Below are 24,292 nucleotides of genomic sequence, written 5' to 3'. Positions count from 1 at the left end.
CGCGGGGGGTGTGGGGGGGGGGGGGGGGGGGGCAGATGGTGGCCAAAGTCTTGCTGTGTCAAATGTGTCTCACAACAGTGTTTCTGTATAATTGTTAATGGCTTGTAACCCATCTGTGGTTTTAGCCTCACCCTGTTTGAAGAGTGACATTTCAAAGGCGAAATCAGCTTGGCAAAACATGATTAATTGCTGTACTAATGCTGCTAATGCGTATATAGATGCTAAATCGATAATATGGCAAAAACTTAAAACGGAATAGCTGATAACAAAAAAATGGCAAAATGACGCATGCTCTGATATGACCGAAGTACTCCACGTTTCTCTGTGTTCAAAGTGCACGTGTAAACGTTGAACAGACTAACTGAAACTGGTGAGCCATGACATCAAGCTATAAGGTGAACGGATCCCTGGATCTTTGAAAGTGCATGAAGTAACGTGTGGTTATTACCTTTTTTGTTCAATTTATACAGCATATGCTCCCTCTTGGCAGTGTCATCAGAAGGCACATTGTGAATTTCCATAGTTATGCTATCATACGCAGCTGTCTCCTGATCACACAAGGGCAATGGCTGCTACTTTTAACTGCCTTTTAGACCTTAAATCCTTGACGGCAGTCAACCTCCATTCATGTTCAACATCTTCAGCTTCACAAGGACAAAAGTGATGTTGTAGCCATTGGTCCTGAGGCCCATAAACTTTGAACCAAAGTACAAGCAATATCCTTTTATCACAAGTGAAAAATCTGCATGTTGTTTTAGACTCTGCTGTCACTTGTGTACCGCACATCAAAAATTGAACAAAAATGCTAGAGTTCACCTCACCCCTTTCTCTCTCTCGGGCCAACATGCAGATACTAAAGCATGCTTTAATCACCTGTCCGAATGATTACTGGATTGCCTTGCTTACTCCTCTTCCCCACCCCCAAAGGATTTCAAGCTTACAATTGCCGCAGAACTCAGCAGCGTGTGCCCTGATGAATACAAGAGGGTGGTAGCACATGACAGTAATTTTAAAATCACTGCATTGGCTTCCCATGTGTGTCATGTTTTCTTTTTTTCTGTTATTTTCTATTGCCCCCCCCCCAAGTTATTTTATTCGTTTTAAAATGTCTTAACGATACGGGCACACCAATCGTGCACAATAGGGGTGGCCTATCACTGATCATCATTAAAAAGAGTAACTTGTCATCCCGATTTTTGTCGGTGTTTATTTTTTTTTTCCTTTCCCCATAACCTTTAATTGCTTAATGGATTCTGGCTGCAAATCTTGAGATGCCGTGTTTGACAAAGATTCAAACAATGAAAGTTTTTGTGTCTCAAGGAAACATGGTGGACTGACATTTAACCTAATGTTAAATGGATGGTGTTTTTTTTTTTTTTTTAATTGTGTGCGATAGCGAGTCGGACGATGGTCATTTCACTACAAAGAAGAAAGGCGTGAAAAGAAAAAGAATCAAAGATGAGCCTGCTGATATTCCCACCAGTGACACACAAAAGTAAGTCAATGTCAGCATTCTAAGGTGTTGAGTGTCCTGGAAAGGAAGTAATGACTGACCTTGCTACTGAGAAACTTGCGCAGATTTTAAAACTCGCTTCCTCTAAATAATACATGTAGTTAAGTGTCTCAAAAGTTGTGATGAGGACCTTTATGATGAAACTATGTTGCACCCTTCTGCTGGAGTACAAACAACACTTTGAGTAGAATTTGACACGCTAATGATTGACAGAGAATTATCACTTTTGTGCCACGATGTTAATTGAATGGTACAGGTAGAAAAAGATGGCTGTTAAAAAAAAAAAAAAAACTAATGTGATCGCAATGGGAATCACAGAACTTTGCGATGTTATTGCAATTACAAAAATATGTTTTTTCTGTTGTTGGTAAAAGTAAATGGGGCTTCTCAAAATAAAGTACAACCCCTGTGCTTCCATGGAGTAATGCAATGTATTTGCGGTGTTTATCAGTTGAGTCTTGGGAATCATGGTGACAAGGATGAGACCATCAAAGCAAGAACTGTTGTCAAGCCAAATTACTTTGTACATACAGTACATTGTCGATTTTGTTTTTTTTTCTTCCAGAACTTCCTCCTCAACAAAAAGGTATACCATGATGTCTGTTGAATTATTTAGCCTCATTGGAAGACCATTTAAGATGACCTTTATCTGGATACAGCAGCAAAAATAAGAAAAAGCAACATTCAGTAGAAGAAGAAAATTATGGCGAACCTCTGAAAAAGAACGCTAAGAAAAATAGCGAAACGGTAAATTTGTCTCCCCAGCTTTCACCATCAATAATGTATGAGTTGTAAGAACTGTCAATGCTGGGAATAATTGACTTCACATTTTAAGTGCATTTCTCTGCACAGGATGTGAAGATAGAGGAAGGAGAAAAAACAGTTTCCAAAAAGCCGAAGAAGACAAAGGAGGAGATTAAGGAAGCAAGAGAATTGAAGATCAGACAGAAGGAAGAAGAGGAGCAGAAGCGCTGGCGATGGTTTGGAGATGCTGTTTCTCAACTTGTATTGAACCTGTCCTCATGTTTTATCTCTCTCTCTTTTTGTCTCTCACTCACACACACACTTGAGCAATTACCACTGTCAAGTATATCCTTATATCACACATTGTCAGGTGGGAAGAAGAGAAGTATGAAGCAGGGGTAAAATGGAGGTTTCTGGAACACAAAGGACCCTACTTCCCGCCTAACTACCAGCCCCTACCAGACAATGTTCACTTCCACTACAAAGGTAAGAGATCTGCCCAACAGAATGTGCAAACATTTACTCAAGGAAAATCTCTTAAGAGCAGCATATTATGACCAAAGTGTGTGAGATGGAGCATACGGTCCCATGAAATTAACAAAATAGTAATGTGCTAAGCTGTGTAATATTGTGTAAGTAGGTAGAAAAATCTTAAAATCACATTTCAAATGGACCATGAGCCAATGCAAGTTGGCTCATAATACTGTATGATCAAACTTTCTCATACTTATTATGAGTCTAACTGCAGCATTTTGTACTAACTGCAGACCTTTAATACTAGACACAAGAAGACCAGAGAGCAGTACGTTGCAATAATCAAAGCGAGACCTAACAAACGCATGAATTATGTCTGCATTACTAGCAGATAAAATGGGACGGATCTTAGCGATATTGCAGAGCTAAAAAAAAAAACGCAGTTATATTAATATTCTTAAAGTACATTTGAAATGAGAGTGTTGTGTCAAATATGACATTATTGTTATTATTTTTTTTTTGCTGAATCACATCGGGTAATGGGAAATTTCTCAAGACTCAGAGTGCTGTCCTTAAATAGGTGCCGATGATGAGCAGGGCCGATGATCACTTGTGCTATTGTATAATTTCATAATTTTGTATCAAAATTGCCTCTATTATATCGAATTGTATCGCTGGAAAATGTGACATATCGCTTTGTGTCAAATCATGAGGCCTTATATATGTATTGTATCAGTCAAAAAACAGTACAACCCTACACTGAATCAAACTAAAACCAGTCATTCTACTTTAAAATACAGCAAACCACACGTATTGAGATACGAATTGCATTGTCATTACTGGAGAAATTAGGGTTAGGTACCTTTTCACCTTTGAACCGGTTCAGTTCCAATTCCTACTGTTTGGGATTCAATACCGGTACTCAACGTGACCAATTTTCTGTACTCGCGTGTGCGTGCGTGCGTGTGTGTGTGAGTGAGTGAGTGTAAATTTAATTTCTACCAATTTCTCAATTCAAATAACCACTCATCTTTTTTCTAGGAATTAAATTGTTTTCTTAGTTATTTTGTTTTTCTCTGTACTAGAGCTCATTGCACTTATCGGAACATAACTGTGTAGCTGTCACCTAGTTCACTGTCTCTGTGTGACGTAGCACTTGAAAATAATGGTGGTAGTCCTGCATTGAACTGACATGAAGTGGCAGCAAAGAGTAAGGTTAGTTGATAGGTCTGATTGATACCAAGGTATTTCGTCAATCTTTCAACAAATTTACAATCCATCAGTGTTCCTTCCTAGCTGGGTGTGTGCGCAATTGCACACTCTCGGTGCACAGCACATGTATATAGTGTATCGAAGACAAATTTAGCATTTTAACATGAGCCCTATAAAAGTTGATTTGCCACGTGGTTGACAGACGCAAAGAAGAATGTGTCAAAAATGAGAGAAAATGGTGAACGTGTGGGAGCATTTCAAATTGAAATGCGCACCGTGTCATGTAATCATTGTCACATGGATGCCCACCTAGTCTTAGGTCCAACGCAGATTCTTTACAGTGATATCAATGTTAATGGACACTGTACCTCACTATTATAACATTTCCCCTGTGGAGTGCTTGTCCTCTAATAGCTATATGACTATTGTCAAGCTGTGGCTTAATACCATGGTGACAAGTGCGTTAAACACTTACATTACGGCCGTAACACGTATTGCTCAGGATGTACCCCCCCCCCCCCAAAAAAAAAGAGGTGAAATTGCTCAAACAGTTTGAAAACAAACAAAAATAGTTGTAATGTTTTGGAGAAAAAAAAAGTAATTTGGTGACTCAGCGTTATCCAGTGTTCGTGCTGACCACTTGTTATCAACAATTGAGGGATATTATTGCAACCTGCATATGAAGTGTTGATGATCAATGTGTGGTACTTTACTGAATGCTTGCAGTTCCACTCTGTCTCGCGACGTCATTGCACGAGCCCCAAATCAACACACTTTGGCTGGCTTAGTCCAAGGCTGTCGCTAGTTATTAGGATGACCACGGCAAACATAGTTAGAGCCCCTCCACCCTGTGACTTTTCACCGTAGGAAGATAGTTTAATCTGGATTTGCTTAGGGTGCATGTTTTTGTTTGTATTGTGTTTAGAATGCTGATCTTTGTCCTTGTCCCAGAGCCCCCGTATATAAATTACTGTAAGTGATTAGTCTGACAGGACTCTGGAGTTGTTGGACTTTTGTTGCATGATAAATGTTATTCTTAACGTTACTTGCATTAGGAGTGCTTGTCGAAGTGAATTCAAGGGCTTGGTAATGTAGAATTTATTACTTCTATGTCCATTAAATATAAATAAATCATCTTGCATTGTAACAAGATCATCACATTATTGTTTTTGCTTGTATTTGTGCACAGGTAAGCCAGTGAAGCTCAGCCTGGCAGCTGAGGAAGTGGCTGTGTTCTTTGCTCAGATGTTAGATCATGAATACACTACGAAGAAAGTTTTTCGTGAGAACTTCTTCACTGACTGGAGAAAGGTAAATAGAAATTGGTGATTAAAAGAAAAATGCTACGATGCTATATGAACAACCCTGATGGTATATACCATATTGGCCCGAATATAAGACGGTGTTTTTTTTGCATTGAAATAAGACTGAAAAAGTGGGGGTCGTCTTATATTGGGGGTCTAGACATTCTACCCATTCACAACGCTAGATAGCGTCAGATATCATTGAAGCGAATGCTGAACTTGACTCCCCAGGCCAAAGCGAACCCCTGTCACGAAGAAGAAAAATAAAAACAGCGGTAGCACAAAGAAGAAAAATAAAAAATAACGGTAAGAAAGAAAAGAGAAGAAAATAATAGAAGAGATAACAGAAAATGGAGAAACGTAGCGACAATCTGGAGAAAAGTGGGTCGAAGATCGGCCAGGTTAACCGGCAGCTGAGAAGTTATGATGTCATTTACATTTCAAAAACCAGAAGCCATTCATTTACGAATGTGGTTGCACTTCAGTTTACATATTTAAATGTTCAGATATTAAGATTTGAATGAGGCAAAACAACATGATTTTTCTCTCAAATACAGTATATTGTCATAATCATTTGTTTCAGATGTTCTGTAATTATTTTCTGTATAAAAACTAATTTGGTGTTCAAAGTCTTTTTTTCAAACTTGAGTCTTGAAAAAGAGGTGGTCGTCTTATAATCAGGGCCGTCTTATATTCGGGCCAATACGGTACTATAGAGCAGGGGGTACCAAAGTCCGGTCCTCAAGAGCTACTATGCAGCTTGCTTTAGATGTCCCCCTCCTCAAATACCTCTGATTCAAATGACCAGCATATCGGCAAGTTCTGAGAAGCCTGTCAATGATCCTGATCATTTGAATTAGGTCTGTCTCGAGCACCCAACTTTGGCATCCCCGCTGTTTAGCATTCTTGTAATTCTTGTCCAACTAGCTTATCAGCTTTTGAATAGAGCTTTAATCTAGTATTTTCCCCCCTTTTCGGAAGCTTAAACCCTTAAAACAAATACTTTTAACTGAATAAAATTAATGATTTATAAAAACTTGAATTATAAAAATGTGCATGACATTGTATATGAAATGAGATCCACTGCGTTTATTTTCTAAAAGGGAATATTTTTCCACCTTTTAAATTCTGCGCACAACACTCTATAATCGCAACATGAAAAACGTTGTTTTGAAATAGATGAAAATTGAATAAAGGAAGGCTTCATTAATTTTGCATGTGTGGCTTGATCGGTAGTAATAAGTTTACCTTGGAAAAATGCATCAGCGCTGAAAAATATACCTCTGTATTAATATACTGTATTTTACTTTTATGGCAACATTTTGAACATTCGGTACGTGCACGTCTGGTCCAAAAAGATGTCATTTGTGCATATCACTGCTGGACAACAGACAAACATTTGACAATGAGGAGGACGCAGAGAAAAACAATGCCATAATGCATTGCAAATCTTTGCAAGTGGTAGACTAGAAACAGCAAACAGGATACACACTGGCATGTTATTTCACAGTTTGTTTGTTTTTTTCATTTGTTTTTTTTTTTACCAATTGTGTACAAATTTTGTCAGGCTCCCAGTGTGCATAAGGACAAGCAGATGTGCGCGTGTGTACTCTGAACCTTACATGGACGAGGAGTAATTTACAGTTTGAGATGGGACACACCATGCACGTGACATTAAAAACCAATGCCGTGCTGAGTATTTTTAACAACCCAGAGGTTATGGCTGAGCTCAACTGCCCGAGGGAGGATCTGTGCTTCCTCTCAAACCTTCACCATCTGTAGCGCTTGTGGGGGAATACAAAATGCAAGCGGAGTTCGTGCTCATAAATTAAGCCACCGAGACACTGGACCAAATCAGCACTTTTTGAGCATGCGGGCAAGATAGGACATGGTTCCAGGATTACCCATGCGTGTGTAGCTTTCAATGGAACACCATGCATCTCTTGATACACTCAATGTGTATTCTGTGTTATTAAAAGACCATCCGATGCTGCGCCTTTCACATCAAAAGTGGAATCTCACTCTGTGGAGGTACTTCATAGTATTAGCTGGAAATTATATGGTTTCATCCTTTCGGGGTGAACCCGAGATAGATTTCATTAGCCGTATGTGTGTGTGTATCATTGTGTTTATCTAGTGATGTGGCCAATGAACATGGCTGCCAGATGTATTCTTTTGAAAATAGTTTTTAAAGTTATTAAGTGTACATGAAAAATAATGGTTATATTAATCAATTAACTATGGCTAAAGACCGTATTCCCTCATTGCTCAGTTTAGAGACGCAACCAGCTCTTGGAAGAACTTCTATGGACACATGATGAACTCCTATAGAAACAGCTCAAGGAATATGAATAGAAACAGTAGTATCTTTTTTTTTAGTATTCTTAATTAAAAAAACAAAAAAGAACACTTCATGTTGGTGTTTAGAATTGTGATGGGGAAAATGCATTTATTTGATTTTAGATGAGGGCTGTAACATAAAATATAGAAAAAGTAAAGCGCACGGAATTCCTTTAAGGTACACAACATATTTTCTTAGACTAGAAAAAAAATTTTGCTTTTTGCCTGCTTGTTTTCCAGGTTTGTGTACAATGTATGTTTCAATAAATATTTAAATAATGTGCAAGTAAAACTACCATCATTGACTGGTGTCAGTCAGGGTGTCTTGTGCAGGGAAAATGATGCAAGAAGCCTGTGGGCATATCATGCAGAATTAATTTTGCACTGCTTAGTGTTCAATGCACTTGAAAATATAATTTGTATGAATGCATTGATATGCTAATCCATACAAGTAGCTTCTCTGCATCTGAACAAATCCAATTAAGCTGTTATATTAGAGGCGGAAAAAACTCTTCTCGCTCCACTGCCCTCAGTGCCCACCTCCTGTCGTTTATCAGACATGCTTCGATACGCTTATACTGACTGGATGTCCAGACATCCACGGTGTTTGTGCAAGTCAACACTGGTGAGAGAGTGTTTCTCTATGGGTCAAGTTTTGCATTTTCAAACTCATTTGACCTCCGACAGGGTGCAGTGGCAGTAGTTGTTGACTAAGAGATTAAACTCATTAAAATCCTGTTCCGTGTTGATTGTCATCAATTTTGGAGAAGTCATTTGACATCTGCGAAATACTTTAACCACTTTGTTGCTTTGAAGGAGCCTGACTCACCTGTGGTGAACGGCAGCATGTTCTCCACCGCATACATTGTGGCCAGTTTGAAAAGCTTAGTCGGAGACAAAAGGTGTGCATCGAAAAATCTAACTTCGTTTGTTTTGGTTGCATTGCACTGTCATCTTCTTCGGCTGTGCTGGTGAAAGATGTTTTGAGTCAACTCGCAGAATGATTGTTTGTGTCGGCCCAACTCGTGTGTGTGTGTGACTATCCTTGCTTTGTTTGCACATCATGTGTTTTGGGGGCAGTAACAGGAACAGCCTTGTCACGATTTAAAAAAAGTATTTAATTGGATGAAACGTTCTTGAAAATGTTATATGGACAGAGTCCAGAATTTCAGACATTTTTTTCATTGGTTTGACAGCTTGAGGAATATAAATAGTCCCATATGTTGCCATGACATTTTTTCCCCAACCCTAACTTCTGAAATATTCCACCAAGTGTCCACTCGGAGCAACCATTTATTGATTCCTTTTTAGCAGTTTCTTTGAAGAGATAAACCTTTTGAGCAATAACTTGAAGACTGCCTTTTCTAAAGTCGCTGTCACATTACAGTGTCACAAATGCCATAAATTATAAGGGAAGTGTCAAAGAGGGATCCAAACACAGCCCGTTTCAATCCAATGGCGTTTGCATTGAAATGATGACAACGATAACCACAAATCTGTAAATTTGAGTGAGGCCATGTGACAAGAGTATCGTGTCAAACATTTTTCAACTCGTCGTGCTATTTTTCCCTCCTTGCACTTGGGAGCAAAATGTAACTAACCTTTCACTTGTTCTAGGTGATGACGCAAGAGGAGAGGTTGTTGATTCAAGATCTTGACAAATGTGATTTTGGAGAGATTCATGCAATGCATAAAGCCAAGGTAGAGGAAAAGAGAAACATGAGCAAGGAGGAGAAACTGGTAAGATTGCAGTGTAATATGTGTTGGCATCGGGGACTTTATTAATAGACTGTGTACAGTATTTACTGGCTGTAAAGCGCTGCTCAGCGACCAGCATAAGTTTTGAAAAATGGCACAATGCTTTCATCAATATATTTGTCAATTACATCTCTGAAGTAAAATTATGGCAGATATTGTCATCGCGGTTCAACCTGCACGGAAAACTCCCGTGTCACTCATCCATTAGCAACCGTGGATATGTTCTAGCTGAGTGCAGGGATTTTCACCTGTGGGTTGGGACCCAAAAGAATCACAGCTTGTTTGTACAGGCGAGCCTCAATTTACGATAGTCCCCGCATCCAACAATATAAGGCGCAGTGAAGACATTTGCACAGCGGATCAGCAAGGGATACACAGTTAGCGCTGTACTTGCTGTTTTACATTTGATTGTTCATGGCCTGGAAGTGTTTTCCATATACAGTAATCCCTCGTTTATCGCGGTTAATGGGGACCAAAACCACCCACGAGAAACGAAAATCCGCGCAGTAGCGACCAATTAACATAATTATTATTTTTTTTAAGTCCACAAATGGTCCGCGAGAAGCTGCAAAAGTCAGCAAAACAGCGAGTCACATAGAGCAACATATACAGTACTGTACTCCATGTATATGGATTTTTTTTTTTTTTTAAGTCCTCAAACGGTCCGCGAGAAGCTGCGAAAGTCAGCAAAACAGCGAGTCACATAGAGCAACATATACAGTACTGTACTACTACTTTTTTTTATGAATATGTTTGAAAAAAATCCGCGATGCACTGAAGCCGTGATAAACGAACCGCGAAATAGCGAGGGATCACCGTAGTTATTTGCTGTGATAACTTTACTACTGCTTAAGTGTCGGTTAATAAGATAAGATAAGAAAACCTTTATTAGTCTCACAATGGAGAAATTCCCAATTCACAGCTACAAAGTTATGAAAGGAAGAAGTAGAACAACAAAATGATAGTCTAGGGCACGCTCTGACTTGCATACAAATTCGATTTAGGTTGCCGCTGAAGAATGGAAGTTCGTCGTAAGCCAAGGAATCTTTGTGTAGTAAAATATTTTAGATGCATCATAGATCGTTCTCATCATGAGAAGACATTTTGACAGGCAATGCAATAACACATTTAAAACTAGAGGTGTCAAATTATTGCGTTAATTGCGAATAATTAATTACAGTCCTATTTAGCATGTTATGTTTTTTAATCGCATTAATCTAAATTTTAATCTCTAACTTTATTGTTTCTGTAGGTGAGTTGCCTTTTTCTAATATCCCTTTTTATGTGTTGGTTTCCTGTGTTCGAGTTGTTGAGGGTGGGAAACAACGATCAGTCACAGCCTGAAGTGGACATTGATTGGCTGTCATTATGTCTGGGCTTGTTTAGCATAAACTGATTGGCTCCCGTTGGAGTTGGGCGGGCTAAGAAAGCACCTGTGAGGAGAGGTGAAAATGGAGGAGCATGTGAGAGTTCTCGGCACAATTAATGGACAATTTACATTCCAAAAACTACCTGACGGCACTGTTGATAAAGGTAGAGTGTTGTGCCTAATTTGTAAGAAGGAGTTTGCTTACCACTGAAGCAGCTCAAGTTGAGCCTCCTACCTCAATGCAAAGTACCCAGTCACAAGTGCAGCCACGGCTAACGTTAACACAGAAAGCATTAGCAATAGAGGGAGCCAGAGCAAAGCTCTTCGCCAAACTAAACTCAGAGAACACCCCACATGTGAGGCATGAAGTCAGCATGTGTCCTCTGTAGAATATTAGAAGTGGTTGATATTTATTTCAGCACTTTATTTTCTCATGATGAACAGTGTTATTTCTGAAGTGCTAACTTACAGCACTTTGCTTTAAGGGTCTGGTTTATTTATTATCTGAAGCAAGTTCCGTGTTCAGTACTTGTCTTGCTCAGAAAAGTGTTCTTACTGTTTTTGATATGTTAACCAAAGCATTTTTTATTGACCTGGTGTTCTTGTTTATTTTTAGTAATTATTTGTAGATTTACCAAAACAAAACAGTGATATTCCCCCTGGTGGTTGAAACTAAAGGTTGCAGGTAGGATTTGGGATTAGTCTCAAGTACAGCAGAAAGTAAATGGCTTGGACTGCATCTGTTCAAGTCTGTTTAAAAACAATAAAATACATTTTTTATACCACTTTTTTGTGATGTGAATCTTTTGATCTGCCTCAATGCTCAATAATGTAATGAATTTAAACCAAAAATAGGGGTTTTCTCAGCAATTTTTACATGAGATTAAAATATAGATGAATTAGATCAATTAATTAGATCATAATTAATTAATCTCCCCATTTTTTAAATCTCTTGACAGCACTATTTAAAACAGAAGAAAACAGTGATCATGTTCATCCTTAGTTAAGTGCAGCACAGTGTAGTATAGTTAAAAAATATAATACTCTATTTTTGAACACTATATTTTCTGTATTAACGTCTATAAAAGTAAGTCTTGACTTTGCACCAAAAGGGAAATGCAGTTCCTGGGGTAACAACAGTTGTGAACCACTGGCCGAGTAGATGATGTGTATGCGGCCGTTTTCCTACTTTGCTGCATTGTTTCTGTTGTTACTCATTTCAGTTTCTTTCATTTGGTCTTTGGGTCCGTGTTTAATCCGTTGCAGGTTTTGAAAGAGGCCAGTCAGATGATAGTGGAGGAGTTTGGCTACTGTCTACTAGACCACCACAGAGAACGTATTGGCAACTTCAAGATTGAGCCTCCGGGGCTGTTCAGGGGTCGAGGCGAGCATCCCAAACAAGGCATGCTGAAGAAAAGGATCCAGCCCGAAGATGTCATAATCAACTGCAGCAAGTGAGTGAGAAACAACGTTTATCCACAGATGCGTGACATTGAAGTGATGCAAATGTGAAGCCTGACTTGACACAAAGCTTAGTGATCGTTTTGTCAGCCACGATTCAAAATTTTAAATCTGACTGTCAAGCATCGATCAGGCTTGATCAGATTTAGCGGTAGCCAATGCTGTTCTCTTCCCCTCTGGAAATCAAGTTATTGTGTAGACCTTCGAACAAAGCAAACCCATGATGGAGGTCCGATGTCAAGTGTTATCATTTCTGTCAAATTTGAAAAGATGCACCATACAGTTAAGGTACATTTGTGCTTACTTGCAGTAAAATGCACTTAGGGTACTTGGTGATTCTTTCGTGCTCTGTGTGCCACAGAGAATCCTCCATTCCTGTGCCTCCTGCCGGTCATCACTGGAAGGAAGTTCGACACGACAACTCTGTGACATGGCTGGCCAGTTGGACAGAAAATATCCAGGGGGCCATTAAATATGTCATGCTTAATGCCAACTCCAAACTCAAAGTCAGCAAATTTTTGTGACGTCTGCACAAGTGAACCGTTTGCATTAGTTAGATACAGGATTGTTACATAGTTTTTGTTTTTTTTTAAACTACGACATTCCATCTTAATGTATATATATATTTTTAAATATCAGGGTGAAAAAGACTGGGAGAAATTTGAGGTTGCTCGCAAGCTTAAGACGCATGTGGATGGCATTCGGAAGCAGTACCTTGAGGATATGAAGTCCAGAGAGATGCGCATTCGACAAAGAGCTGTGGCCCTCTACTTCATAGACAAGGTCTGATTTGTTGATTCAATATATGAATCGAGTAATACGCATACCAAGTTCTCCATTACTACACACCATTGAGATGAACCGGTCACACTGGTCTTCACGTCCAGTCTAAATTGAAGACATGTGAGCATATGGAAAATCAATACTTGATAGTCTTGATAACCTTTCCTGCCTCATAAGATGAAATACCTTTTGCAAGGAGTAGACTTGATTAGACGTAACCTTTACTTCTTCCTCCTGTGTTCCCTTCTTAAGGTTCCTTCTCTTTCCTTAATGGCCTTTTAGGAAGCTTTTCCTTGCCCACGCGGGGGTGGGTTTTAGGCCAAGGGAGTCTTGTTAACTGTGGCCATGTGAGTCCCTTTAAGACTCTTGTGATATATACTGTAGATAGACTTGACTTGATGCGCGTGCCCTAAGGTGAGTTGAGTACAATAATCGTGATCCTTTGATTACTCTTGACTCTGCCAAATACTATTTCAACCCATCCATTTTCTCGAGGCTTGCGGCGTTTTGGGGTCACGAAGTATTGGGGAACTAGCTAGGAAATAAACTTGTGCCGTCCGCACAAAAGGCAGTAGCCAACTATATGTGTATTTATCATTGCCAAAACATGAACACAATAGTTTGAGATCTCCAAATGCTACTTCCACATTTTGGCCAGGGGTGGAGTAAATCTTGCATTGGGTGTTAGTCTTGTAAATGTGATAAGCTGTGTGTTGTTGTTGTTTTACTGGCAAACGCTTGTTCTGAATTTGTGTAATGAAGATGAAAGAATGCTTGGTGTAGATTTCATAATGATCTCTGCATCTTTTGACCCAAAAAAGCTGGCGCTGAGAGCTGGTAATGAAAAGGAGGAGGGAGAGACGGCCGACACAGTGGGCTGCTGTTCGCTACGTGTTGAGCACATCACACTCCACAAGCAGCTGGATGGCAAAGATTGTGTAGTGGAATTTGATTTCCTGGGCAAAGATTCCATTCGCTACTACAACAAGGTTCCAGTCATCAGTAAGGTAAAAGAACAAAAGTCAGCTCATCCACAGCTTCTCTCTCTTTCAGCACATGCACACCCACAGACATGCATCTGCAAATTTTCTGATTAAAAGAAATACATCGTGCATCCATGTTTTGGGGTTATATGCCTACTGAAGACTTTGCTGAGTCCCTCACTCTTGCGGTTCTTATGTTCATTGAGGTAAAGTTTTATTATTTTTGACGCCCTACAGATTTTTCATTACAGCTCAGCATCATAACCAGCTCAATAGGCAATTCGGTAATGTTTCTACACCAGATGGTGTTTGTTAGATTCTCCTGAAAAAAAAGTAAACGTGCTATTGCAGATTTGGTATCTGTATTGAGGAATGTTTGCTCCCTGGCATGGAATGTGGGTTTCATAAATACATTTTGCCTTTAATCAGAAAGTCAAGGTTATTTATAAATGGCTTGGTGAAAGTTACATGTATTAATCAGGATGGCCAATCAAATATCTTGGCAGTCTTGGCAATCTGATATCTGTTTCATAGTGTCTGCCCTTCTTCTTGTGTGTGTGTGTGTGTGTGTGTGTGTGTGTGTGTGTGCGTGTGTGTGTGTGCGCGTGCATGTGCGTGTGCTGTGTGTGTGAATGCACGCATGCGCGATTAAATGAGTGTATGCAAAAGCAGTGTACTTGACAGAATTAATTGGTCCCCTGCCTGATAGCAAAACTAATTCCCATGAAATGTGTGAGATTACTAAATGTCACTCTGAATTTTAAACATTTCCATTTGTGAAATGCGCAGGATGGTTGGTATACGTCTGTTTTGCCTTATCGTTGCACTCAGGATTGAAGGATAATGTAATGCAGTGTGAGCTGGGAGCTCAGATGACCTTTTTTTAAATTCGGGAGGTTGTCTTGACACACAAGCTAGAAATTTGAGGATATTTTCATTCATTATATGCAGTTCCGACAACAAAATTTGTCAACATTGTTTTTCTTTCAACAGGTCTTTAAGAATCTTAAGCTTTTCATGGAAAATAAGGACCCTGGAGATGATCTCTTTGACCGCCTCACCGTGAGTGTCTTGATAGCCTCCTATCTCCCCCTGTTTCTGTCAATATTTTAAAGTATTTTTGCTCATTTGTTATCCACAGAGTAACTTAATTACTCTGCTCGTTGGTGGGTTTATAAGAGGGGGTGTTTAACCAACTCAAGAATCCGTTGAATTGGAAAGCAATACTGTATATACTTGTTAACTTGAATAATAACTCCACTTGTATGATGATTGAAGAACTCTTTATTTCGCCACCGCTCACCTTGACCAACAGAACAACAACTAAACTCTCCCCCCAACCCCGTGCTCTCATTCCCCATCGCTGAGGCAGCACTGCCCCCTAGCAGTGTGGTATTGTGAAGGTTATTACTAAAAATAAAACAACAGTACTGAGATGTATGCTCCGGCAGAAGTGTGAGGTGTAAGTTGCATAATTGGATGTAAAGTGGGTTTGTTGCTGTTAAAGTTTTTGATGAGCAGAAGAGACGAATTTGTTTCAGGCTAGGGGTGGAAAAGGAGATCATAAACACTGAGGGTGGTTTGAAGCAAAATGAAACCCTCCACGAAGTGAACATGGCAGGTCGATGAATTTCTACTGAGAAAAATGTATTTTCCGTCTTCGGCAACTAGCTGTAGGCAATGGATTGCAACAGTTTCTCCTCCGCTCGGACACAGAGCTTGTCAGAGTCATTATTTGTCATGTGAAAACACAACCCAGGCTAATAGATTGTCCTCACTGGGATCTCCCGTTAGAGATCGCTACTTGGGGTGCAGTAATGCTGTCAGCCCACAGACAGGTGACCCTGTGTTAAGTGCTTTGATTGTTGAGGGGCATTTTTCTGTCGCGCAACAGGGCTGGAGGTGAGAGCAGATACAACCGTTGAATTGACATTTTGTAGCAAGAGTTGCAGGAAGCTGAAAGAAAATCATTTCGATAAAGCATGAGAGGGTCTGCCGGTCCGCCACCTCCAGCTTGTGGAAAAGGAAAAAGACTTGAAACAGGATTAAATGGGGGGGGAGGGGGGGGGGGCAATTGGCGCCAAAGTTACGCTGCTTCTCCTGCGTAGCCTTCGGCATGTTAGAAAATGTCAGGTTGTGTTGGAGGTGGCATGGTAATGGCTGCTTTGGGCAGATCTGATTGACACGCAGAAAGGCCAGGCCACGCAAAGAGCGGGGGAAGGATAGTGAGGGGAGTGCAGGAATAACAAATGGTATATGATGGCAGGGCTACAGCAGAAAAGAGAGAGGGAATGTCAAAAGGTGAAGAGGAGCTGCAAGTCTGATTGATGACCGTTTATTAGTCTGAGACGTAGCGCCGACTGGATCGGGGTTAATCAAGTTAGATTCCTCTCAACTGCATGCAAGCATAAAATGCAACTCTGGCAGTAGATATTCAAGTTTCTCAAATATATGGCCACATTCTCAATATAACATTATTAAAAGGCAGCTCTGGATTTTGAACAGTAATGGGAATTAAACGACAGAGCACATTGGCTTCTGTGCTTGTTTTCTCGTCTTATAATGATAAATAGCATTGCGGGGAATGTGAGTGCACATACCTCAAAATGTGTGCTTCTAACTGAATTTATGCAGCCTTTGACTTTCCGTACCAGCCCGAGAATGTACTTTGAGCTCAAAATGATGCACATCTCTTAGCCTCCCTTGTAGAGCAACAACACACCACACACAACTCACACTACCGGCACTTAAATACGGATGTTTACTTAGATCTACAATATAGCTTGCCCATCTTTAAAACATTCTGCAGCTATTTTTTTACAATAAGTACTCAGAAAACGACATGGACAAACACACATTTGTACATGCAAGAAATTCTAAGGGGAATTATACTCACCCCTCAGACTCTCCTACGCCTTCATTAGCATGGCCAGTGCAGAGTAGGTCCCTCATTAGCCAGGTAAAGGCTGCCGTAGCTGCGTGCACCATGTTCTTCAACATGCGAATGCACATGGATGCTTACATGTCCATTGACATGCTTGCTCTATTTAATAGGCTCACCTTCATGCAAAAATATGCCCGGGGTCCTGGCCCCGATTTGATTAAACCAAGCGTCATCATTCTTGCAATTTTAATCTGAATAATTTATTCTTTTTGCCAAACCTATAAATGACCCGCAAGTGAATGTTAGCACAGTGGCAATGCCGCCTTTCATCCCTGCTGCCACCAATGGTCGGCTGCTGCCTATGACATGTCAAACTTGTTATGATACCTACAGTGCCAGAGGGTAGAAGGTGTTGTGAACTTTCTGAAATAAGAAATGATGACAACAGCCTAGACGTGGCATCTGTATACCACAGTGCCATCTAGTGGTAGTAAAATGGAATTCCATCTCTTCATATAATGACTGTGCACCTTGTTCTTCCTCTCTTTGTCCTTTTCTATTTGTTCCCATGACAGACCGCCATGCTGAATAAGCATCTGAGTTCCCTCATGCCAGGTCTGACAGCAAAGGTTTTCAGGACATACAATGCCTCCATCACTCTGCAGCAGCAACTCCAAGAACTCACAAATGGTAATTCAAGGTGTTCTAACCACACTATGTAGAAGCTTAACCTTGTATCCGTTGTTTTTTCTCACTGAACGGGTACTAGCAGCCTGGTAATGTCACATTTTGTGTCAAGAATTGGTCACAAGTGGCACAACTGCTCTGAAGATGTGTTCCATCTTGGATACATGCAAATTAACATTTTATACATGCAGCGGTATGAATTAGAAGTTCAAATGTGATTGGGGGCACGCATTTCCCTAAGTTTACGTGGCACTTTCAATCCCTGTGCTCAAAAGAATGCTGATGGCACTCAGCCTTTCCATTTTTGACAGGCTTTCATCCGATGAGGCTTGAGCTTCACAGTTTACCCGAGATACTTCATAGTGGCTTGAACCTGTGTGTGATATATACCCTAGATCAGAGATGGTCCGTAACATGTCAGATGTACTCTGTTGCATTTACGTGAGTTACTTTTTGGAAATATTGTACTTATCAGAGTAGTGCCAATGCAACATTTTTTTCTACTCATACTCAAGTATTTTTATTAGAAAACTCAAATGGGGAAACTCAACTAACATGAACGATAAAGCAGGTAATTAGCTAAGACTATTTACAACCGGTGCTCGGCCTGGTGGGAAGTGAGCGTCAATGGCCAAATGTCATTTCTTTATTTGCAACCTCTGTAAACATTTTACCGCCTCACACAAGAACACTGAGAAAAAGAAACATTTGGAAAAATTAGACGTTCACTCCCCTATGTTGTATCTCATTGCGGCGGCAATTAAAGATGACGTCACGTTATAGGTGTATGTCCCAAATCAGTCGTCTTTCGTGTCTCAATTATTTATATCAAACACATGTCCGGTTTTTGCTTTGTTTTTCCAAGTGCAATTAAATTCAAATATCAACACTTGCTTATGGTTTTATCTTCTCTACCCACCGCTTCCCAAGATAGAAGGGACCTAGTAGACTTTGAGTGTAGTGCTGTGAACTTGTGAATGCTTGTCTGATAGTTGTGAGCAGAGTCATTAAACCAGCAGTCCCCCCCAATCACAGTGCATTTATTGACAGTCAGTGTTCCCCATCAGAACTGTCTCAATGCAAGCTTTTGTTTTGTTGCCCTCCAAAGAGTCCATGGACAGTGACGCGGAGAAATTGCTGTGCTACAATCGAGCCAACAGAGCGGTTGCAATTCTCTGTAACCATCAGCGGGCACCGCCAAAGACTTTTGAGCAGTCTATGGCGAATCTTCAGGCTAAGGTATGTTATGCGGTGGACATGCAAAAGGCATATTGTGTGACACACACACACACACACACACACACACACACACACACACACACACACACACACACACATATACACACACCACCACCACCTTTTCAAGAGAGTCACTCTGGGGACCCATTTTGAAGACATAGACGACATCAAGATGGCTGTAATGACGGACCTCCAAGGCATCTCGGAAGAATCCTTCCAGGAGTGCATGAAGGCGTGACAGAGAAGGCTGGGAAATTGTTCACGATTACCTCAAGGGGAACAATTGCAGTTTGGATTTGAAATGTGTCTTTTCTGTTACACCGGTCCTGGAACGTTGCTGACCCTTATACATCGCAATTGTCTTTATCTCGTTTAATCAGATTGATACAGGAAAGGAGCAGCTGGCGCTTGCCAAGGTGGAGCTGAAGCAAGCTAAAAAGGATGCAAAGGAAAAAGACAACTCAGACCCCAAGCTGCAGATGTAAGTATTTAAAACATCTGAAAGTAGCTCACATATTCTTACATAATTTATGTGACTGCTTAATTACTTATGATAAACTGCATCAAGATGACTTAAAACCAGTGGTGGATGCTGGTCTGTCAAGGAGGGGAAGCTCAATTTTGGCCGACATCATAAAATGTGTCCGTTCATTTATACGTGAATTCTACTCTCCGTTCCTTTTCAAGAAAATTATCTGTGACCCTGTCATACCAACAAGGCGTCTTTTCCAGTGACTTAACTAGTGTCCTACAACTACAATAAAACCCACCAGAAATAAAAGATTAATTTGTCGCTAGTCGTTTTCAACAAAGAGAGTGTCGCTAAGATGATTAGAACTCTCCAGTTCAATTTAGAACAGAATGAGAATTGAAAGATGCTCCCACAGACGCCTCCACTAAAAGATCGGTGATTGGCTCATTTCGCTGTCAATCAAAAAGAGATTCAGCCTCAGACAGATCATCCAATCATCATGCAGTAAAGCTCAGCGTCCGGGCCAGCCGATACACGCCCACTGTCCATAGACTCCCAGAGACGCCGAGCGTCCGGTGGGTGGGACAAAACCAGCATTTATCCAATGACTCATCTCGTTTCAATGCCTTGGGACAACAGGCTCTGAACTCTGGAGATGCCCAGCGTCCGTGCTGTAGACACTCAGTGTCCACACAGTTTAAAGCACGGGGAAGCTGCGGGAATGAATGAGAAGAGAGTCGTGTCGAAGCTGATTCAGAACAAAGGTTGAGCGCGTTGTAGCGCATATTTAGTCAATGACTTGTACACACAATTGTGTGTACACACCAGAGGCGATTGCTCTAAAACTGCAAGGGAAGCTCAGCTTCCCCTAAAATGTCAAAAAATAAGTGATCAAATATATGCGTGTACAGGGTGCGACAGGTTTATTTTAGTACTTTATATATCACAGCCTTGTTTTTTATTTGTATGGCAATAATCAGCTGACTTGGCCTGAAAGTCCATAGTTGTACAGCTCATTCACAAAAATATGATCACTACTGTATTTTTCGGATTATACGTCGCTCCGGATTATAAATCGCACCAGCCATAAAATGCATAATTAAGAAAGAAAAAACATATAAGTCGCAGTGGAGTATAAGTCGCATTTTTGGGGGAAATTTATTTGATAAAATCCAACACCAAAAACATACATGTCATCTTGAGAGGCAATTTAAAATAAAAATAAAACTAGATAACAACAGGCTGAATAAGTGTATGATATGCTAACGTTACATGACGCTTAAACAACGAATTGTGAATGTGCCTGGTATATTCACGTAACATATTGAGTTATTTCGACAACTATAGCACAAAGAACATGCTAACAAATTTACCAACCCATCAGCGTCACTTCAAATCACGAAATCCAATGAAATCTTCATGCTCGGTGTCACTTTTAAACAATTCCGCTAACTCCGGAGGTAGAAGATGCACTGCTTCCTCTTCTACGTCGCTTACGTCAGAGTCATCGTCAGTTGTTTTTCTCAGTTACCGCCAACGTGGAAAGTATCAACACAGGCCGAGAGCACCCTCTTGCAGTTTAATGTGAAATAACATGTGATGTGTACAATGTGTTAACCATTTCACACATAAGTCGCTCCAGAGTATAAGTCGCACCCCCTGCCAAACTATGAAAAAAAAATGCGACTTATACTCCGGAAAATACGGTATTTTAAGAATACTTTATTGATCCCTTAGAGCAGGGAAATTCATTGAGGTCCTGAAAATGAAGTCTTTTTGTGAGTTGTCTCTGATGTGATACTCAAGAGTGGTGGAGAAGAAGGAAGCAGCTGTGAAGCGCTGTAAAGAGAGGATTCTGAAGCTGGAAGTCCAGGCTACGGATCGAGAGGAAAACAAGCAGATTGCACTGGGTACCTCCAAGCTTAACTATTTGGATCCACGTATCAGTGTGGCTTGGTGAGTGCATGAGGCAACCACTCATCTTGATGACAAAATTAATATTGGACAATTTCTTTCTATGTATATTTTTTATACCTTACAATTCACATACAGTGCCTGCAAGACCACAAATTGTTTTTATGTGAGGCTTTGTATTGTTGTTCTTGTTCATTATTAACCCATATACCGACAACGGTTCTAGTTGATGAATCCAGTCTAACTTCTGTAGTTGATAGCATTTGTTAATGAAGCAGAACACAGGTTTGTGTTCAAACACTAGCCGTAAATAACCTCGATAAATTGTATTGGCGTTAGTTTATGATTCACCATGCTAACTGGCTCACCTAATAGCATGTAATGGAGTTCCAATTTGCTTCTGTGAAATGAGTTTTGAAGGAGGTAGTTCTCGAATGCTTTTCATCTTGACAAGACTTTTGGGGCATAGGCATGTTGCGCCTTAAACCCAATACAAAAAGGCTTTGTGTTGTTGGAATATTTGAAAAGAGTATAATCTGATACTTTCTTTTTTGTACTTGTTTCAGGTGCAAAAGAATGGGGGTACCTATTGAAAAAATCTATAATAAGACCCAAAGGGACAAGTTTGCCTGGGCTATTGACATGACAGATATTGACTTTGAATTCTAAGTCTTCACTTGGACAATTGCAATTAAGTGACCTCTGTCATTCTGTTCAGTAGACTTAATGTTGCTTTGATAACATGTTCTCATGCTAGTGTTGTTTTTTGATGCAGCTTTGTAACAGGATCAATGACTGTTTTTTTTCCAACTCTCGACAGGTTTGCTTTGTTTGGCCCTTTACTTTCGTAGATTACTGTTGCATTTTGGTTGTACAGTTTTGTTTGCATTATTTTGAATAAAAGTTAGTGCTGTGCATTGAAGTGCCAAGTGTCTTTCAGTTAAACACCATTTATTTGGATTAACTCTACTGTACAGAGTAAACAGGTATCATGCAATTTGCTTAGTAAAATGGTTTGTTTACAAAAAGCACCTCTTGATTATATTGAAGAGCACCTGGCACCAAATACATACTATGTAACTCAACAGCATTTTATTAAATGTATTTCATAGAAGAAAATCTGTTAAGAGGGAATGCATCTCACGGCTAATGGACAGTGCCTGTCAAATTATGCAGGCGTCAGATGTTAAGTTCCTGTCTTTGAAAGGTATTTCTTTCAACCTATTAGCTTGCAGAGTGACACCATGACAGGCCGGGCAACAGTGTCTCCATCAGCCAGCACCTCATGTTACAAGAATCAATTACAATATAGGACAACACCCCTGCCAGTGCACAAACTGCATTCATTTGTATTTTTTGCACAGCTAAAGTTCTAACGGGCAAAACACACTATTCTATCTCACAAATAACGTTCCATTTGTCTTTAAATCAATACATAACCATTTGTCACCACAGTCAATATATATATAAAAAATATATATCACACAAGTCAATGTCATTTTCAGGATTGGAATTCCGCAGCTCCAGTACATAGGATCAGGCTGTCTCTCTCTGGACCTGTAGAGAACACGGAAGTGTTTACTTCTCGGAAAACATAAACATGACATTACAGAATTGGTCATTCGATTTTTATGCAAATATCACTGTCTGGGGGAGTGCTCAGTAGTATCACAACCTTTCAGGAATTCAGACAAATGCCAGCTTTCTTGAGTTCCCAGACACTGCTTTGTTATATTTTACAGTTCTCTGCTTTAATGTAGTTCCAAGCACCTCATTCGGGTGTTAAAATGGTGTGTCAATCTTAAATTATCTTAGCAATTAGCATTACTTCTCCATCTTGCCTCATAATCCCATGGCAGCAACAGTACTTGTCAGTCTGATTTAATAGTGGGTCAGAATTGGTTTGGCCGCACTTATGGGCCAGCCAAAGTGCATTGCTAGCTCGCAAAACAGATTATTTTATATTGATTTTTGCAAATCAGTCTTCCCCTTGGATTATTTTTATATTTTCAACATTTGGGAAGAATCAGATGCCAGCTGAGCAGAATGGATGAAATCTCTTACCTTCATGATGAGCCTTGACTTTCTTTCGGCTTTTCAGGCATTGCCCCGTTTTCTTCTACGCCGGCCTGGGTCATTAGGTCAGCAATGTTCTTCTCCAGGTCATCAATCCGTGTGCTCATTTCATCAAGTAAAGAAGCAGTTAAGGTAGACTGCATCACTAGCTCTTCAGAGTGGGTAAATTACCGGCTTCATCAAACTGCATTCGTCTCCAAATTAGATGAAAATGTGTGGCTGCAAACAATCAATATGATCACTTGCATAATTAATTATGTTGCGTAAAATAGACAGTAGCTTCACATTCAAACCATTAAGCACATTAGTCAATGAAAATTTGAAATGGCTGGATATTCCTTCCAATGATCTGGTCCGACATGGTCTGGAACTTGTCTTGCATCTGTTGCAGCAAGGTTTGCACCTGGAAAACAATCAATCATTTGAAATGTGGTTTCCAATGTACAGGTCCCGCACCAAAATGGCCATGCTGCGGGTCTGCTGCCAGTTCCTACTCATAGTGATAGTGAAAAAAAGCGCGGAACAACGTGAATGTTTTGTGAGGATGCGCTTTTCGCCTCTGAATCGTTTCCATGGCAATCGTCCGACAAACCCGAATTATGCCATCCACGATCAACAGACACTTTTTCAAAGGTTCAGAATTAAGACAAAATAAACGAAGGTTTACTGTACGAGGTTTACTGAATTTTTTACTTCGGAGACCAATCACAAATTTATAGCACCCGGTGGCCTTAACGTAACGTAATGAATTCGTACGCACGTCAAACATTTGTATACAACTAGCGTGACAATTTAACGTTGAACGTAAAACCCTCGCAAACCAGCTGTTTCTCTCCAATTCAGTTAGCTTCGTTAGCCACGTCGAGCTAAACTGCTGTAGGGAACGTGAGATTGCTCTGAAGGCTTACGACTCACCACATTTGTAAAGTCCTGCACGGTTTTGGGATCTGTCTCAGCCATTATCTGCTGTGAATAAATTAAAAAAAAAACCCTAAAGGTCCCTTTATATTTACACAAAATGAGGATGCCCTTTTGGGAATTGCTAGCAATACGCACAACCCACTGCTCAGTCAGCTGTT

At 40.2% G+C, this 24,292-nt stretch overlaps 2 protein-coding genes across 3 annotated transcripts in view; one reads left to right on the top strand and one right to left on the bottom strand.

Moving 5' to 3' along the window:
• LOC109530417 (DNA topoisomerase I, mitochondrial) overlaps window positions 1–21,814 on the top strand; it is a 27,040-nt gene extending 5,226 nt beyond the window's left edge. For both annotated transcript variants that reach the window (XM_019894108.1, XM_019894107.1), the window contains exons 5-21: window positions 1,397–1,495; window positions 2,079–2,099; window positions 2,173–2,260; window positions 2,366–2,493; window positions 2,628–2,743; window positions 5,133–5,254; window positions 9,205–9,327; window positions 11,981–12,168; window positions 12,537–12,681; window positions 12,815–12,958; window positions 13,780–13,965; window positions 14,935–15,003; window positions 17,401–17,515; window positions 18,621–18,751; window positions 19,132–19,232; window positions 21,030–21,179; window positions 21,704–21,814. In XM_019894108.1, the coding sequence (XP_019749667.1) occupies window positions 1,397–1,495; window positions 2,079–2,099; window positions 2,173–2,260; window positions 2,366–2,493; window positions 2,628–2,743; window positions 5,133–5,254; window positions 9,205–9,327; window positions 11,981–12,168; window positions 12,537–12,681; window positions 12,815–12,958; window positions 13,780–13,965; window positions 14,935–15,003; window positions 17,401–17,515; window positions 18,621–18,751; window positions 19,132–19,232; window positions 21,030–21,179; window positions 21,704–21,806 (2,029 nt within the window). In that variant the 3' untranslated portion in view covers window positions 21,807–21,814. The remainder of the gene's footprint in view (window positions 1–1,396; window positions 1,496–2,078; window positions 2,100–2,172; window positions 2,261–2,365; window positions 2,494–2,627; window positions 2,744–5,132; window positions 5,255–9,204; window positions 9,328–11,980; window positions 12,169–12,536; window positions 12,682–12,814; window positions 12,959–13,779; window positions 13,966–14,934; window positions 15,004–17,400; window positions 17,516–18,620; window positions 18,752–19,131; window positions 19,233–21,029; window positions 21,180–21,703) is intronic.
• Window positions 21,570–24,292, bottom strand: hsbp1b (heat shock factor binding protein 1b). The gene is made up of 4 exons (XM_019894117.1): window positions 24,129–24,292; window positions 23,550–23,616; window positions 23,202–23,328; window positions 21,570–22,694 (listed from the first exon to the last, which is right to left on the bottom strand). Exons 1-3 carry the CDS (start codon window positions 24,171–24,173, stop codon window positions 23,204–23,206), a joined length of 237 nt encoding a protein of 78 aa, XP_019749676.1. The 5' UTR covers window positions 24,174–24,292; the 3' UTR covers window positions 21,570–22,694; window positions 23,202–23,203.

The sequence above is a fragment of the Hippocampus comes genome, unplaced genomic scaffold (genome assembly GCF_001891065.2).
Source record: "Hippocampus comes isolate QL1 unplaced genomic scaffold, H_comes_QL1_v1.1 scaffold104, whole genome shotgun sequence".
Classification (NCBI taxonomy): Eukaryota; Metazoa; Chordata; class Actinopteri; order Syngnathiformes; family Syngnathidae; genus Hippocampus; species Hippocampus comes.
This window is presented reverse-complemented; position numbering and strand designations above follow the sequence as displayed.

Coding starts and splice junctions, on each gene's coding strand:
- hsbp1b (XM_019894117.1), bottom strand. CDS start 24,173: ATGGCTGAGACAGATCCCAAAACCGTGCAGGACTTTACAAATGTG. Junction 23,617..24,128: donor TGCAGGACTTTACAAATGTG/GTGAGTCGTAAG, acceptor ATTGTTTTCCAG/GTGCAAACCTTGCTGCAACA. Junction 23,329..23,549: donor GGACCAGATCATTGGAAGGA/ATATCCAGCCAT, acceptor CTGCTTCTTTAC/TTGATGAAATGAGCACACGG.